The 12,902-nt window shown below is 58.4% G+C and overlaps 1 protein-coding gene across 1 annotated transcript in view; it reads left to right on the top strand.

Annotated features, from left to right (window-relative positions):
- The first annotated feature begins 4,837 nt into the window (after positions 1 to 4,837).
- Positions 4,838 to 12,902, top strand: part of MAP3K3 (mitogen-activated protein kinase kinase kinase 3) — a 33,541-nt gene continuing 25,476 nt past the window's right edge. Inside the window, exons 1-2 of the mRNA XM_029075573.2 lie at positions 4,838 to 4,928; positions 11,142 to 11,260. Of these exons, the coding sequence (XP_028931406.1) occupies positions 4,925 to 4,928; positions 11,142 to 11,260 (123 nt within the window). The 5' untranslated portion in view covers positions 4,838 to 4,924. The remainder of the gene's footprint in view (positions 4,929 to 11,141; positions 11,261 to 12,902) is intronic.

Below are 12,902 nucleotides of genomic sequence, written 5' to 3'. Positions count from 1 at the left end.
CTCCTCCCTCCTAATAATTATAATGTCGGTATCTGTTAAGCGCTTCCTATGGGCACAGCACCGTTCTAAGCGCCCGGGGGAGATACGGGGTCGTCGGGTCGTCCCACGTGAGGCTCGCGGTCTTCATCCCCATTTGGCAGATGAGGGAACCGGGGCCCAGAGAAGTGAAGCGACTCGCCCGCGGTCACACAGCCGACAAGGGGCAGAGGGGGGATCCGAACCCGTGACCTCTGACTTCCGAGCCCGGGCTCTTGCCACTGAGCCGCGCTGCTTCTCGCCTCATCTGTGCACCTGTGACCTTTGCGCGGTCGATATTCGCCCCACCCTCAGCCCACAGCACTTAAGTACACATCTTTAATTATATATTATAAATGATTTCTTTATATTAATGCCTCTCTCCCCCTCTAGACCGCAAGCTCCTGACATAGTCCTTACCCCCACGAGCTTACGGTCGTGAGCTCGTGGGGGTAAGGAAGCAGCATGGTGCAGTGGAAAGAGCATGGGCTTTGGAGTCAGGGGTCATGAGTTCAAATCCCAGCTCTGCCACTTGTCAGCTGTGTGACTGTGGGCGAGTCACTTAACTTCTCTGTGCCTCGGTTCCCTCATCGGTAAAATGGGGATGAAGACTGTGAGCCCCACGTGGGACGACCTGATTCCCCTGTGTCTACCCTAGCGCTTAGAACGGTGCTCTGCACATAGTAAGCGCTTAACAAATACCAACATTATTATTATTATTATTATTACGGTCCAGAGGCCTCTCCTAAGCCACCAATCCGGGTGACGCGGTGACAACCGGCGGGCTTGTCAAGCAAAAAGAATTCATTCGATAGTATTTATCGAGCGCTTACTAGGTGCAGAGCACTGTGCTAAGCGCCTGGAACGGACAGTTCGGCAACAGATAGGGACGATTCCTGCCCGCGGACGGGCTTACGGTCTAATCGGGGGAGACGGAGAGAAACGGTAGCAATAAATAGAATCGAGGGGATGTACACCTCCTTAACAAAATAAATACGGTAATAAAAATATGCCCGCAGGTGACTCTCAGTTGAATTAAGAATATTTTATTAAAAATACATAGTGGCTCTCTGTTAATGCCCCAGGGTTCACTGAAATCTAATCACCTCACAACTCTGTAGGAAGAAGCGGGAGCGAAGCTGGCTGGGGGCCTCGGTGTGTTTATAGAGAAGCAGCGGGGCCCAGTGGAAAGAGCCCGGGCCTGGGAGTCGGAGGTGCTGGGTTCGAATCCCAGCTCTGCCCTTTGTCAGCTGTGTGACTGTGGGCGAGTCACTTCACTTCTCTGGGCCTCAGTGACCTCATCTGGAAAATGGGGATGAAGACCGCGAGCCTCATGTGGGACGAGCTGATTACCCCAGGGCTTAGAACAGTGCTCTGCACATAGTAAGCGCTTAACGAATACCAATATTATTATTATTATTATTAATGGAAAGAGACTGGGCGTGGCAGTGAGGGGACCTGGGTTCATTCCTTCATTCAGTCGTATTTATCGAGCGCTTACTGTGTGCAGAGCACTGTACTGAGCGCTTGGAAAGCACAATTCGGCAACAGATAGAGACGATCCCTCCCCAACGACGGGCTCACGGTCTAGAACGGGGAGACAGACACAGAACCAGACAAGTAGCTAGGCATCGATACCATCAAAATAAACAGAATTATAGATACATGCACATCGTTAATAAAATAGAGTAATAGATCCCAGCTCCACTGCTCACCTGCTGTGTAAATCACTTAACTTCTCCGCGCCTCAGTTCCCTCATCGGCAAAAGGAGGGATTCGATTCCCGTTCTTCCTACTACTTGGACCCTGAGCCCCACGTGGGACCCGAGAAGCAGCGCGGCTCGGTGGCAAGAGCCCGGGCTTGGGAGTCAGGGGTCATGGGTTCGAATCCCCGCTGTGCCCCTTGTCAGCTGTGTGGGCAAGTCTCAGTGGAAAGAGCACGGGCTTTGGAGTCAGAGGTCATGAGTTCGAATCCCAGCTCTGCCACTTGTCAGCTGTGTGACTGTGGGCAAATCACTTCACTTCTCTGAGGCCTCAGTGACCTCATCTGTAAAATGGGGATGAAGACCGTGAGCCCCACGTGGGACATCCTGATTCCCCTGGGTCTGCCCCAGCGCTTAGAACAGCGCTCGGCACATAGTAAGCGCTTAACGAATACCAACATTATTATTATTAAGTCACTTCACTTCTCTGGGCCTCAGTGACCTCATCTGTAAAATGGGGATGAAGACCGTGAGCCCCACGTGGGACAACCTGATTGCCCTGTGTCTACCCCAGCGCTTAGAACAGCGCTCTGCACATAGTAAGCGCCTAACGAATACCAACATTATTACTATTATTGTCTACCCGATTAGACCGTGAGCCCGTCGAACGGCAGGGACCGTCTCTATCTGTTGCCGACTTGTTCATCCCAAGCGCTTAGTACAGTGCTCTGCACATAGTAAGCGCTCAGTAAATACTATTGAATTGAATTGAATACCCACCCCAGTGCTTAGTACAGTTCTTGGCACATAGTACGCATTTAACAAATACCACAATTCTTATTTCCTAGGGCCAGCATGATAGGGCCTCTACTCTCTCACCTGGGAATGCCATGTCCTGAGCGTCAGAGTACCACTAGGCATTCCTTTCATTCATCCATTAGCATTTATTGAGCGCTTATTAGGTGCAGAACACTGTGCTAAGCGCTCGGAATGGACACTTCGGCAACAGACAGAGACAATCCCGGCCCGGTGATGGGCTCGCAGTCTAACCGGGGGAGGCTGACGGACAAAAACGACATAATCACGATAAACAGAAGCCTATTTATCTTCTCATTAACGTTAACAAAATAAATAGGGTCATAAATAATCTATCCAAGTGAGCCCAGTGCTGAGGGGGAGGAGCAGAGGAAAAGGGGGCTCCCTCTCCATCCCTCCCTTCCTGTTGCTGGGGGCTTCTGTAGCTATTCATTACTCTATTTATTAATGATGGGTATAGATCCATGATTCTATTTATCTGTTTTAATAGCAATAATAGTTTAATAGTTGAGAAGCAGCGTGGCTCAGTGGAAAGAGCGCGGGCTTGGGAGTCAGAGATCACGGGTTCTAATCCCCGCTCCGCCGCCTGTCAGCTGGGTGACCTTGGGCAAGTCGCTTGATAATGTTGGTATCCGTTAAGCGCTTACTCTGTGCAGAGCACCGTTCTAAGCGCCGGGGGGAGATCCGGGGTCATCGGGCGGTCCCGCGGGAGGCTCCCGGTCTTCATCCCCATTTTCCAGATGAGGGAACTGAGGCCCAGAGCAGTGACTCGCCCACGGTCACACAGCTGACAAGCGGCAGCGTCGGGGGTCGAACTCATGACCTCATGACCTCTTTCCACTGAGCCACGCTGCTTCACTTCTCTGGGCCTCAGTGAGCTCATCTGTCAAATGGGGATGAAAACCGTGAACCCCCACGTGGGACCAACTGATCACCTTGTATCTACCCCGGCGCTCAGAACAGTGCTCTGCACAGAGTAAGCGCTTAACAAAGACCACAATTTTATTTTTAGTACGGATGCCTACTTGTTTGGTTTTGCCGTCCGGCTCCCCCTTTTGGACTGCGAGCCCGGTCGTTGGGCAGGGATGGTCTCTATCTGTCGCCGAACTGGGCTGTGCAAGCGCTCAGCACAGTGCTCTGCACCCCGGTAAGCGCTCAATAAATAGGCCTGAATGATGGAATGAGTCCCCAAGCCGCAGCAGGTGGGGAGGAGGCAACCAGCGCCGTTCGAAGGGGGTTGGGAGGCACGTGGGGGGGAAAATGCAAACCCCTTGCGGACCAGGATCCTCCCTGCACAGTCTCCCGGCCCTGGCCGAGCGTCTAGTACAGTCCTGCGCGCGCAGCGAGCGCTCAGTAAGTAAGCAACGAGGCAGGGCTGCAGCAGGGGGGCGGGGCGACGGAGAGCGGGCGCGCGCCGCTGGTGGTTGGCTGGAGGACCGGGGTGGGCGGGGCTCCGACCTCAACCGCTGATTGGCCCGGACAGGCCCAGGCCTCGAGAGGCCGATCCCGGGGGTGGGCGGGGCTCCGTGGTTCGGCCACGCCCCCTCCGCGATCGGCAGCCAATCGGGTGGCGTGTCCCCGCCCCCGTCACGTTCGGCAGCCAATCGGGTGGCGTGTCCCCGCCCCCGCCACGTTCGGCAGCCAATCGGGTGGCCGGAGGCCGGGGAGGGGGCCGTACCCGCGGCCTCCTCGTCTCCCATTGGTCGCTGGGGCGGGGTGGGGGCTGGTCGCTGAGGAAGAATTCCCGATTAGCGGGAGGGAGAGTGGTCGTCCGCCATTGGCGGGCGCAGGGGGGGCGGGGCCCCTCTGCCGCGGGAGGGGGCGCCGATTGGCGGGCGCCGATCTCGGGGGGCGGGGCCTGCCGGGGAAGGAGGGCGTCGATTGGCGGGCGCGGATTTCACGGGGCGGGGCCCGCCCGTCGCGGAGGGAGGGTTCCGATTGGCGGGCGCGGAGCGGGGGGGCGGGACCCGCCGCGGAGGGAGCGCGCCGATTGGCGGGCGCGGCGGTGAGCGACGGGCGGACACTGCGCGACGAGCGGTTTGTTTTTCGGAGCGTCGGTGAGGCGGAGGGGCTGAAGGCCGGACGGGCCGAGGGCCGAGGGCCGAGGGCCGAGGGCCGGGCCGGGCCGGGGATGTAGCGGGGCCGCCCCGCCCAGCCCAGGCCCCAGCGGCCCGCCCCACCCCCACCCGCAGCCGGAGCCCGCAGCCGGAGCCGGAGCCCGAGCCGGAGCCCGAGCCGCAGCCGGAGCCCAGGCCGCAGCGGACGATGCGGCGGGGGCCCTGAGCGGCGCCAGGCCCGCTTCTGCGCCTGCGCCCGCGCCTGCGCCCGGGATGCCGCCCCGCCGGCGGAGGTGACCTTTGACCCGCGCCCCCCCCGTCGCCGCCCCCGCCATGGGTGAGTGCAGCCCGGACGCCCCCTCCCCCCGCCGCCCCGCACACACTGAGCGCGGCGCTCTGCACGGAGTAGGCGCCGGCAGCCCGTCGTTGGGCGGGGATCGTCTCTGTCTGTTGCCCAGTCGGCCGTTCCGAGCGCTCAGTACAGTGTCCTGCACACAGTAAGGGCCGTGAGCCCGTCGTCGGGCAGGGATGGTCTCAGTTTGTTGCCGCATTGGCCATTCCGAGCGCTCAGTACAGTGCTCTGCACAGAGTAAGCGCCGTCAGCCCATCAGTGGGCAGGGATGGTCTCTCTCTGTTGCCGAATTGTCCATTCCGAGCGCTCAGTACAGTGCTCTGCGCAGGGCAAGCGCCGTGAGCCCGTCGTTGCGCAGGGATGTCTCTGTCTGACGCCCAGCTGTCCATTCCGAGCGCTCAGTACAGCGCTCTGCACATAGCACAGTGCTCCGCACAGTGTAAGCGCCGTCAGTGGCCAGGGACTGTCTCTGTTGCCGAATTGCCCATTCCGAGCGCTTAGTACAGTGCTCTGCACATAGCACAGTGCCCTGCACAGAGTACGGGCCGTGAGCCCATCGTCGGGCAGGGATGGTCTCTATCTGTTGCCGAATCGTCCATTCCGAGTGCTCAGTACAGTGCTCTGCGCAGAGTAAGGGCTCAATAAATCCTCCTGTTCTTAGAAGCAGCGAGGCCGTCACCGGCCAGAGCCCGGGCCGGGGAGTCACAGGTGGCGGGTTCGAATCCCCCCCCCCTCCGCCGCTCGGCAGCCCGGTGACCTCGGCCCGGTCGCCTCGCTTCTCCGGGCCTCAGGGGGCTCATCAGGAAAATAATAATAATAATAATAATAATAATGTTGGTGTGTGTTAAGCGCTTACTACGTGCAGAGCACCGTTCTAAGCGCCGGGGGAGATCCGGGGGTCATCGGGTCGTCCCACGGGAGGCTCCCGGTCCTCATCCCCATTTTCCAGATGAGGGAACCGGGGTCCAGTGAAGCGACTCGCCCCCGGTCACCCGGCTGACAGGCGGCGGAGCGGGGATTCGAACCCGTGACCTCTGCCTCCCCAGCCCGGGCTCCTTCCGCCGAGCCCCGCCGCTTCTCTGAAATGACTTGGCCAAGGTCACACGGCAGGCGGGCGGCCGAGCCGGGGTTGGAATCCAGGTCTTTCTGGCTGCCGGGTCCGTGCGCTCTGTCCACCGGGCCGGGCGGCGATCTCCCGATGGACAGACGTGATTCGCCTTCCGACGCCGTGGGCCGAGAGGCTCCCGCGGACAAATCACCCCGGCTCCCGAGGGAGCCTCAGAAAATGAGCTCGTTCCACGTCCTTTTTCCCGGCGCGTCGGGCTGTACCTTCCCCCCCGGTAGGTGTTTCCTAAATACCCTCCTACTAGACTCGATTAGTCCTCTAGCCCGGAAGCTCCTCCGGGTAGGGAACCCGTCAACCAACTCTGTTGGATTCTACTCTCTCCCAGGCGGTTGAGGAGCGAAGCGGCGCGGCTCGGTGGAAAGAGCCCGGGCTTTGGAGTCAAGAGGTCACGGGTTCGAATCCCGGCTCGGCCGCTCGCCGGCTGTGTGACTTTGGGCGAGTCACTTCACTTCTCGGGGCCTCAGTTCCCCCCTCTGGAAAATGGGGATGAAGACCGTGAGCCCCAGGTGGGACCACCTCATTCCCCCGTGTCTCCCCCAGCGCTTAGAACGGTGCTCGGCACATTGTAAGCGCTTAACAAGTACCACCACTGTTATTATTACAGCGCTCTGCACGCAGTAAGCGCCTATAAATACGATCGATTGATCGGTTACTACTCCGCCTGTTTCTTCTCTTGTGTTTTGGGATCGGGCACCCGAGCTGGATCTCCCCGCGCCCCAAAACCGTTCCACGAGCTGGGGTTCGCGGGACGCTTCCTCTTCTCGGGGCGGAGACAGTATAATAACCACGTTGGTGTTTGTTCAGCGCTTACTGTGTGCCGAGCACTGTTCTGAGCGCTGGGGTAGACACGGGGGAATGGGGTGGTCCCACCTGGGGCTCACGGTTTCAAAGAGCACCGTGGGAGGGGGGCGGAAAACCGCTGCTCTGGAGTTAATAATAATGGTGGCGTTTGTTAAGCGCCCACTGTGTGCAAAGCACCGTTCTAAGCGCTGGGGGGATACAAGGTGATCAGGTTGTCCCACGTGGGGCTCACGCTTTTAATCCCCGTTTTACAGATGAGGTAACGGAGGCCCAGAGGAGTGAAGTGACTTGCCCAAGGTCACACAGCTGACAAGCGGGCATGTGGGTCACCTCTCCCTTCTTGCCTGCCCTCTCAAGCTCATAATACAGTGCTCTTCACACAGCGAGTGCTCCAAAAATACTCCTGATTGACCGGAGGAAAATTGTCCTCGCCGACCCCGGCCCCTCCGACCTGTTGATTGCTGGCCTCGCTGCCCAGCCTCCCAAGAGAAAGCGCCTCTGGCCATTTCCAGCCTCTAAAATTGCCCTCTTCTCTTGAGAAGCAGCGGGGCTCAGTGGAAAGAGCCCGGGCTGGGGAGTCAGAGATCATGGGTTCGAATCCCGGCTCTGCCGCCTGTCGGCTGTGTGACTTTGGGGGAGTCACTTCACTTCTCTGGGCCTCCGTTACCTCCTCTGCAAAAGGGGGATGAAGACTGTGAGCCCCAGGTGGGACATCCTGAGCACCTTGTATCCCCCCAGAGCTTAGAACAGTGCTTTGCGCATAGTAAGCGCTTAACAAATGCCAACGTTATTATTATTATCTGGGTCCTAATCCCAGCTCCGCCACTCGCCCCTCCGCGTGACCTTGGGCAGATCGCTTCGCTTTTCCGTGCCTCGGTTCCCTCCTCTGTAAAATGGGGATGGGGACTGTGAGCCCCGTGGGGGACGTGGACCGTGTCCCACCCGATTAGCTAGTGTCTACCCCAGCGCTTAATACAGTCCCCGGCACACAGCGCTTAACAAATAGCGTAAAAACAAAATTGGCCAGGGTGGCTTTGTTCCACAGGACTGGAGGTGGGCCGTAAGGGGGATAGCTGCTCCGTCACCGTTCCTTCAGATGGCGGGGGGCAGCGAGGGTGGGACGAGGAGGGAAACCGACCCCCCCCCCCCCCCCCAGACTTCATTGGGCAAGATTTGGGGAATTTGGAGAGATGGGAAGGTGGCCGTTGGTTCGCGAGCTAAACCCTTTGAGCTCCGGGATCGAAACGAGGCCGCCGGGGCCGCCGGAGACAGGGTACCCCAAGGTACCCGGCTCGCTCTCCCGTCCGCGTCCTCGACGCCCCCGGAGCCGTGACCTTTGGCCGTTTGCTACTCGCCCCAACCCCACGGCACTTGTGTAGGGATCGGTAAATCATATATTCTAAATGACTTTTTCGCGTTAACGTCCGTCTCTCCCTCTAGACCGTAGGTTTGTTACGGGCAGATCGTGTGCCTGCCGAGGCTGCTGTATCGTGCTCGCGGGACAACACTCTGCCCCTAGTAAGCGCCCAATAAATACCACTGGGAAACGGCACTGATTAAATCCCATATCGCTCGGCAGTCGGTGGTATTGGAGCGCCTGATGTGGGCAGGACGCTGTACCGAGTACTTGGGAGGGGATCAGAGACTTAGTAGACAGGCTCCCTGCCCTCAAAGAGCGTGCAGTCTCCTGTGCGCAGAGCACGGTCCTGAGCCGGTGAAAGAGTACGGACGTTAGAACTGCCCTCAAAGAGCGTACAGTCTGGTCCCAGATGGGGTGGCCATTTGTCCGATCTGTTACCCTGGCGACCGTCTGGTTTTCAGCTGACCTGTTCCCCCCCCCCCCCGGCCCCGTCATCCACTACAGCTGTATTTCTAGACTGTGAGCCCGTGGGTGGGTAGGGATTGTCCCGATCGGTTGCTGAATTGTACTTTCCTCTTGCTTAGGAAAGTGCTCTGCGCACGGTAAGCGCTCAGTAAATACGTCCGAATGAATGAGCTGTGACATCGGACGGCTCCGAGTCCAGGACTTTGGTTTTCGGGGCTGGGGCGTTCGGTTTGGCGTTGGAGCCGTGTGTGGGGCTCACGGTCTGAGAGAGAACAGGCGTTTTCTGTTCTGAGAGAACAGGAGATGAGGAGTCCTAGGCCCAGAGAGGTGAAGCGACTCGCCCGGAGTCACCCAGCAGAACCGAGATTCCAACCTGGGTCTCCTGGCTCCCGGGCCCTTCCCACGAGGCCGCCGCTGGGTTGGACCGCTCGATTTTCAAAATCCAGTACTGATTTTTCCTCGGGGTCGGACCAGGCGCGGCGTCGGCTTCCTTAGCGACTGAAGAGCTGAGGCGAGACGGAGACCCTCTCTTTGATGAGGGGCTTGGCCGGTGCCGCCTCTGTGAGAATGGATGAGCTTTGTAAGTAGAGGATTTAGCCTCCGCTTCAGGCGGGGATCGGGGGGCGGAGAGGAACGAGACCCTAGAAGTATAGGGCAGCGACATTTCTGGGAGGATTGTGAAGGAATCTCATCTTCCAGGTGCCATAATCACGAGAATATAATAATGTTGCATCTCTGTGGCGTTTTTCCAAAGCGCTTTCACATCACTTATCTCATTTTGTCTTCCCGACATCTCCGCGAGGCAGGGAGAGGCCGGTGTCATGATACCCTTCTTCCAGCCGAGGAAACCGAAGCCAAGGAAGGGAAGACTGGAAGTCCCGTGTGGCAGGGGGACTGTGTCCAACCTGATTATTTTGTATTAGTACAGGGCTCGGGGCTCCGGGGGATCTTGCTACTTCTCGTCTTCGGGGATAGTCGCCCCGGCACTTATCTCTCCCCCGGCCCGCTCCAACTTGTCTCTCCCCTTCCAGTTCCGCCCGTTTACTCCCTTTTCCTGTCCTCAAAGAACTCTCAGTCGACCCAGCCAACCCCTAGCTCTCTCCCCCGTTTATTCCTGCCGTTTCCCAAATCCTCTCCTCGGACTCCTTTCTGAATCCCGGCCCACCTCGCTTCTGCCCCTCCCCACCCCCACTGACTCTGTCTCCCCTCTCCAACCCCCAGGCTTCCCTGGGATCAGATCCAAAGGCTCTCTCTTATATCCACCCTCCTACATTAGCGCAGTGCTCCGCACAGAGTAAGCGTGCAGCAGATGCCACCGATGGATGGATGGATGGATTGGTTCTCCAGAAAACGCCCCTTCTGCTCTGATCCTTTTCCCTATTTCCTTCTCACTCCGTCACCAGCTCGCCCTCCTCCTCCCCAACCTCCCCCTCCAGGACCAGTTTCCTTCCACTATCTACACACCGCCTTGGGCAGCCGATTCACTCTCATCAGTCAGTCATCCGGTGGTATTTATTGAGCACCTACTGTGCGCTTGGGAGGGGACAGTACACTCGTGGTTTCAATTCCCATCGTAGAGGGATGACTCTCGAGTCTCCCCCCACCCCTCGCGCAAACCCGAAGCTTCGCTGTCTGCGAGACCTTCCCGGCGTTCTCCCCGGCAGAGACACAACCCCCAGGATTCCCCGTTGGCCTCTCCCTAACCCAGATTGGTCATCTTCATCGGCGGCCGCCGGCCCCGCGACCGGCTGGCCTCAGCCGCCTCCGGCGGCAGGCCGTCCACGACCAGGCCTGATCTGAAGGAACAGCCCATTCCCCCCAACCCGGTCCCCACTCTGGTCACCCTCCGATCTGCTTCCTCTCCCAGGTTCGCAGCCCACCTTTTCCCACCTCCGACCCCTTAGTCGACCTGCTCGGAACGGCCCGACCCCTCCCGGAGGTCATTCCCTGCCCCTCCGCTCCTTTACCTCGCGATTGGGAACCCATCTCTGCCCCGTCTGGCCCCTTTTTCCGCCCCAACCCCAGCCCGTGCGGTTGTTTTTTTTCCTTCTGGATGTTTGTATGTGTCCTCTTCCTCACTTCTGTTGCCTCTGGTTTTGCCATTTGCCTCCTGACTATTTTAACTTTTGTAAACTCCTTGATGGTGGGGATCGTGTCTGCCAATTCCATTGTATATTATCTTCCAAGCACTGAGCAGAATGCTCTGCACACAGAGGCCCATCTGACCTCCATCCTCTGGCCCCAGCCCGGTCCCTGGCGGGATCTCTATTAACATACGTCTCCCCCCTCTAGACTGTAAAGTCACTGAGGACGGGGAACGTGTCTGCGTATTGTCGTAGCGTACCCTCCCAGTGCTTGGTTCGGTGCTCTGCGCACAGCGGTGGCTCGATAAACCTGACAGCGAATGGATGGGGCAGTGCCGTTCCCGAACTCTCTTTCGTTGCAGACGAACAGGAGGCGTTAAATTCGATCATGAAGGACCTGGTGGCCCTCCAGATGGGCCGACGCCGGCTGCCGGCCTTCGAGGCCGTGAAGAGCAAAGACGGCGGGCACCCGAGCAGGCAGGTGGGTGCGCGCCCGGCGACGGGGACGGCCGGGACACCCCGGAAAGAGGGCCGAGCTTCCGCCGGCTCAACGCTCTTCCTGGACTCGGGCTCATCCTCTCCGTCCCCCCGGAACAGCGTCAGCTCCCGGAGGCAGAGGGCGTTGATGTCTCGGGGCCTGCGCGGACGAACCGTCGGGGTCGGGGGCCCGAGGCGCCTCTCTCCTCCTGGAGGGCTTCCCGCTGGGGTCGGGACCACCCGCCCGGGGCCCCCCTCCTCGGGAAGCGGAAGAGGGGGCGGGGGCTACCGAAGCAGAGAGCCTCTGCCCGACGGATGGAAACTGGCCCCCAGATGCTCCGTCCAGCTGTGGGGGTCCAGGTCCTCACCGGGCACGACTGCCCTGCCACATTGCTGCCGGGAAGCGGGATGCCCCGGGCCCCGCTGCTGGAGAATTCCCTTCCCCGCCTTGAAGGCTACTGGTTTCCAAGTCCTGTTAGCCCAGGGTCGCAAGGACCCACCTAGCCAGGGTGAGCCGTTGAGTGCAAGCCTCTGGGGAGCAGCGTGGCATAGTGGATAGAGCATGGGCGTCACAAGGTCGTGGGTTCTAATCCCGGCTCCACCAGTTGTCTCCCGTGCGGCCTTAGGCAAGTCACGTCACTACTCTGTGCCTCAGATACCTCATCTGTAAAATGGGGATTAAGACCGTGGGCCCTATGTGGGACAGGGGCTGTGTCCGACACGATTTGCTTGTATCCACCCCAGCGCTTAGTACGGTGCCTGGCGCATAGTAAGTGTTCAGCAAATACCATAATTAATAACAATAAAAGTATCTGTTAAGCGCTTTCTAGGTGCCAAGCACTATTCTAAGCACGGGGGTAGATACAGGGTCATCGGGTTGTCCCACAAGGGGCTCACAGTCTTAATCCTCATCTATAGATGAGGTCACTGAGATATAGAGAAGTGAAGTGACTTGCCCAAGGTCACACAGCAGACAAGGTGGCGGAGCTGGGATTAGAACCCATGTCTTCTGACTCCCAAGCCCGTGCTCTTGCCACTAGGGCATACTGTTTAGGAGTGGCAGGGGTATTTTTCTAAGCTGGTCAGGGCAGAATCTCCCTTAGAAGTCCGGGACTGAAAGCCCCATTCAGAAGTAGCCTAGAAAGCAGCGTGGCGTAGTGGAAAATGCACGGACCTGGCAGTCGGGGGACCTGGGTTCTAATCCCACTCCGCCACTTTGCTGCTGTGTGACCTTCAGCAAGTCGCTTCACATCTCTGTGCTTCCGTTTCCTCAACTGTATAAAATGGGGTTTCAATACCTGTTCTCCCGCCTACTTAGAATGTGGGACAAGGAGGGTGTTCTGCCTGGTGAGCTTGCATCCGCCCCAATGCTTGACGCAGAGTGAGTGCTTAGAAAATACCATTAAAAAAAAATAATTTGTCATTTCTCCTAAGAGAGGCCCCTTCCCCCGGCCTTAGACCCGGGGTCGGGTCTCTTCCCTAGTGCACTTTGGTCACATTCCCTGAGCCTTCCTGTCCAGGCGGTGCTAAGAGAAGGGACTGTTGCCAGATGACAAGCAGGGGCTTATCGTTATTATTATTATTATTATTATTATTGTGTTGTACTCATTAAGTGCTTGCTATGTGTCCAGCACTGTTCTAAGCAC

This window comes from Ornithorhynchus anatinus, chromosome 11 (genome assembly GCF_004115215.2).
Source record: "Ornithorhynchus anatinus isolate Pmale09 chromosome 11, mOrnAna1.pri.v4, whole genome shotgun sequence".
Classification (NCBI taxonomy): Eukaryota; Metazoa; Chordata; class Mammalia; order Monotremata; family Ornithorhynchidae; genus Ornithorhynchus; species Ornithorhynchus anatinus.
Note: the sequence above shows the minus strand (reverse complement) of the source record. Positions and strands in the feature narration are given on the sequence as shown.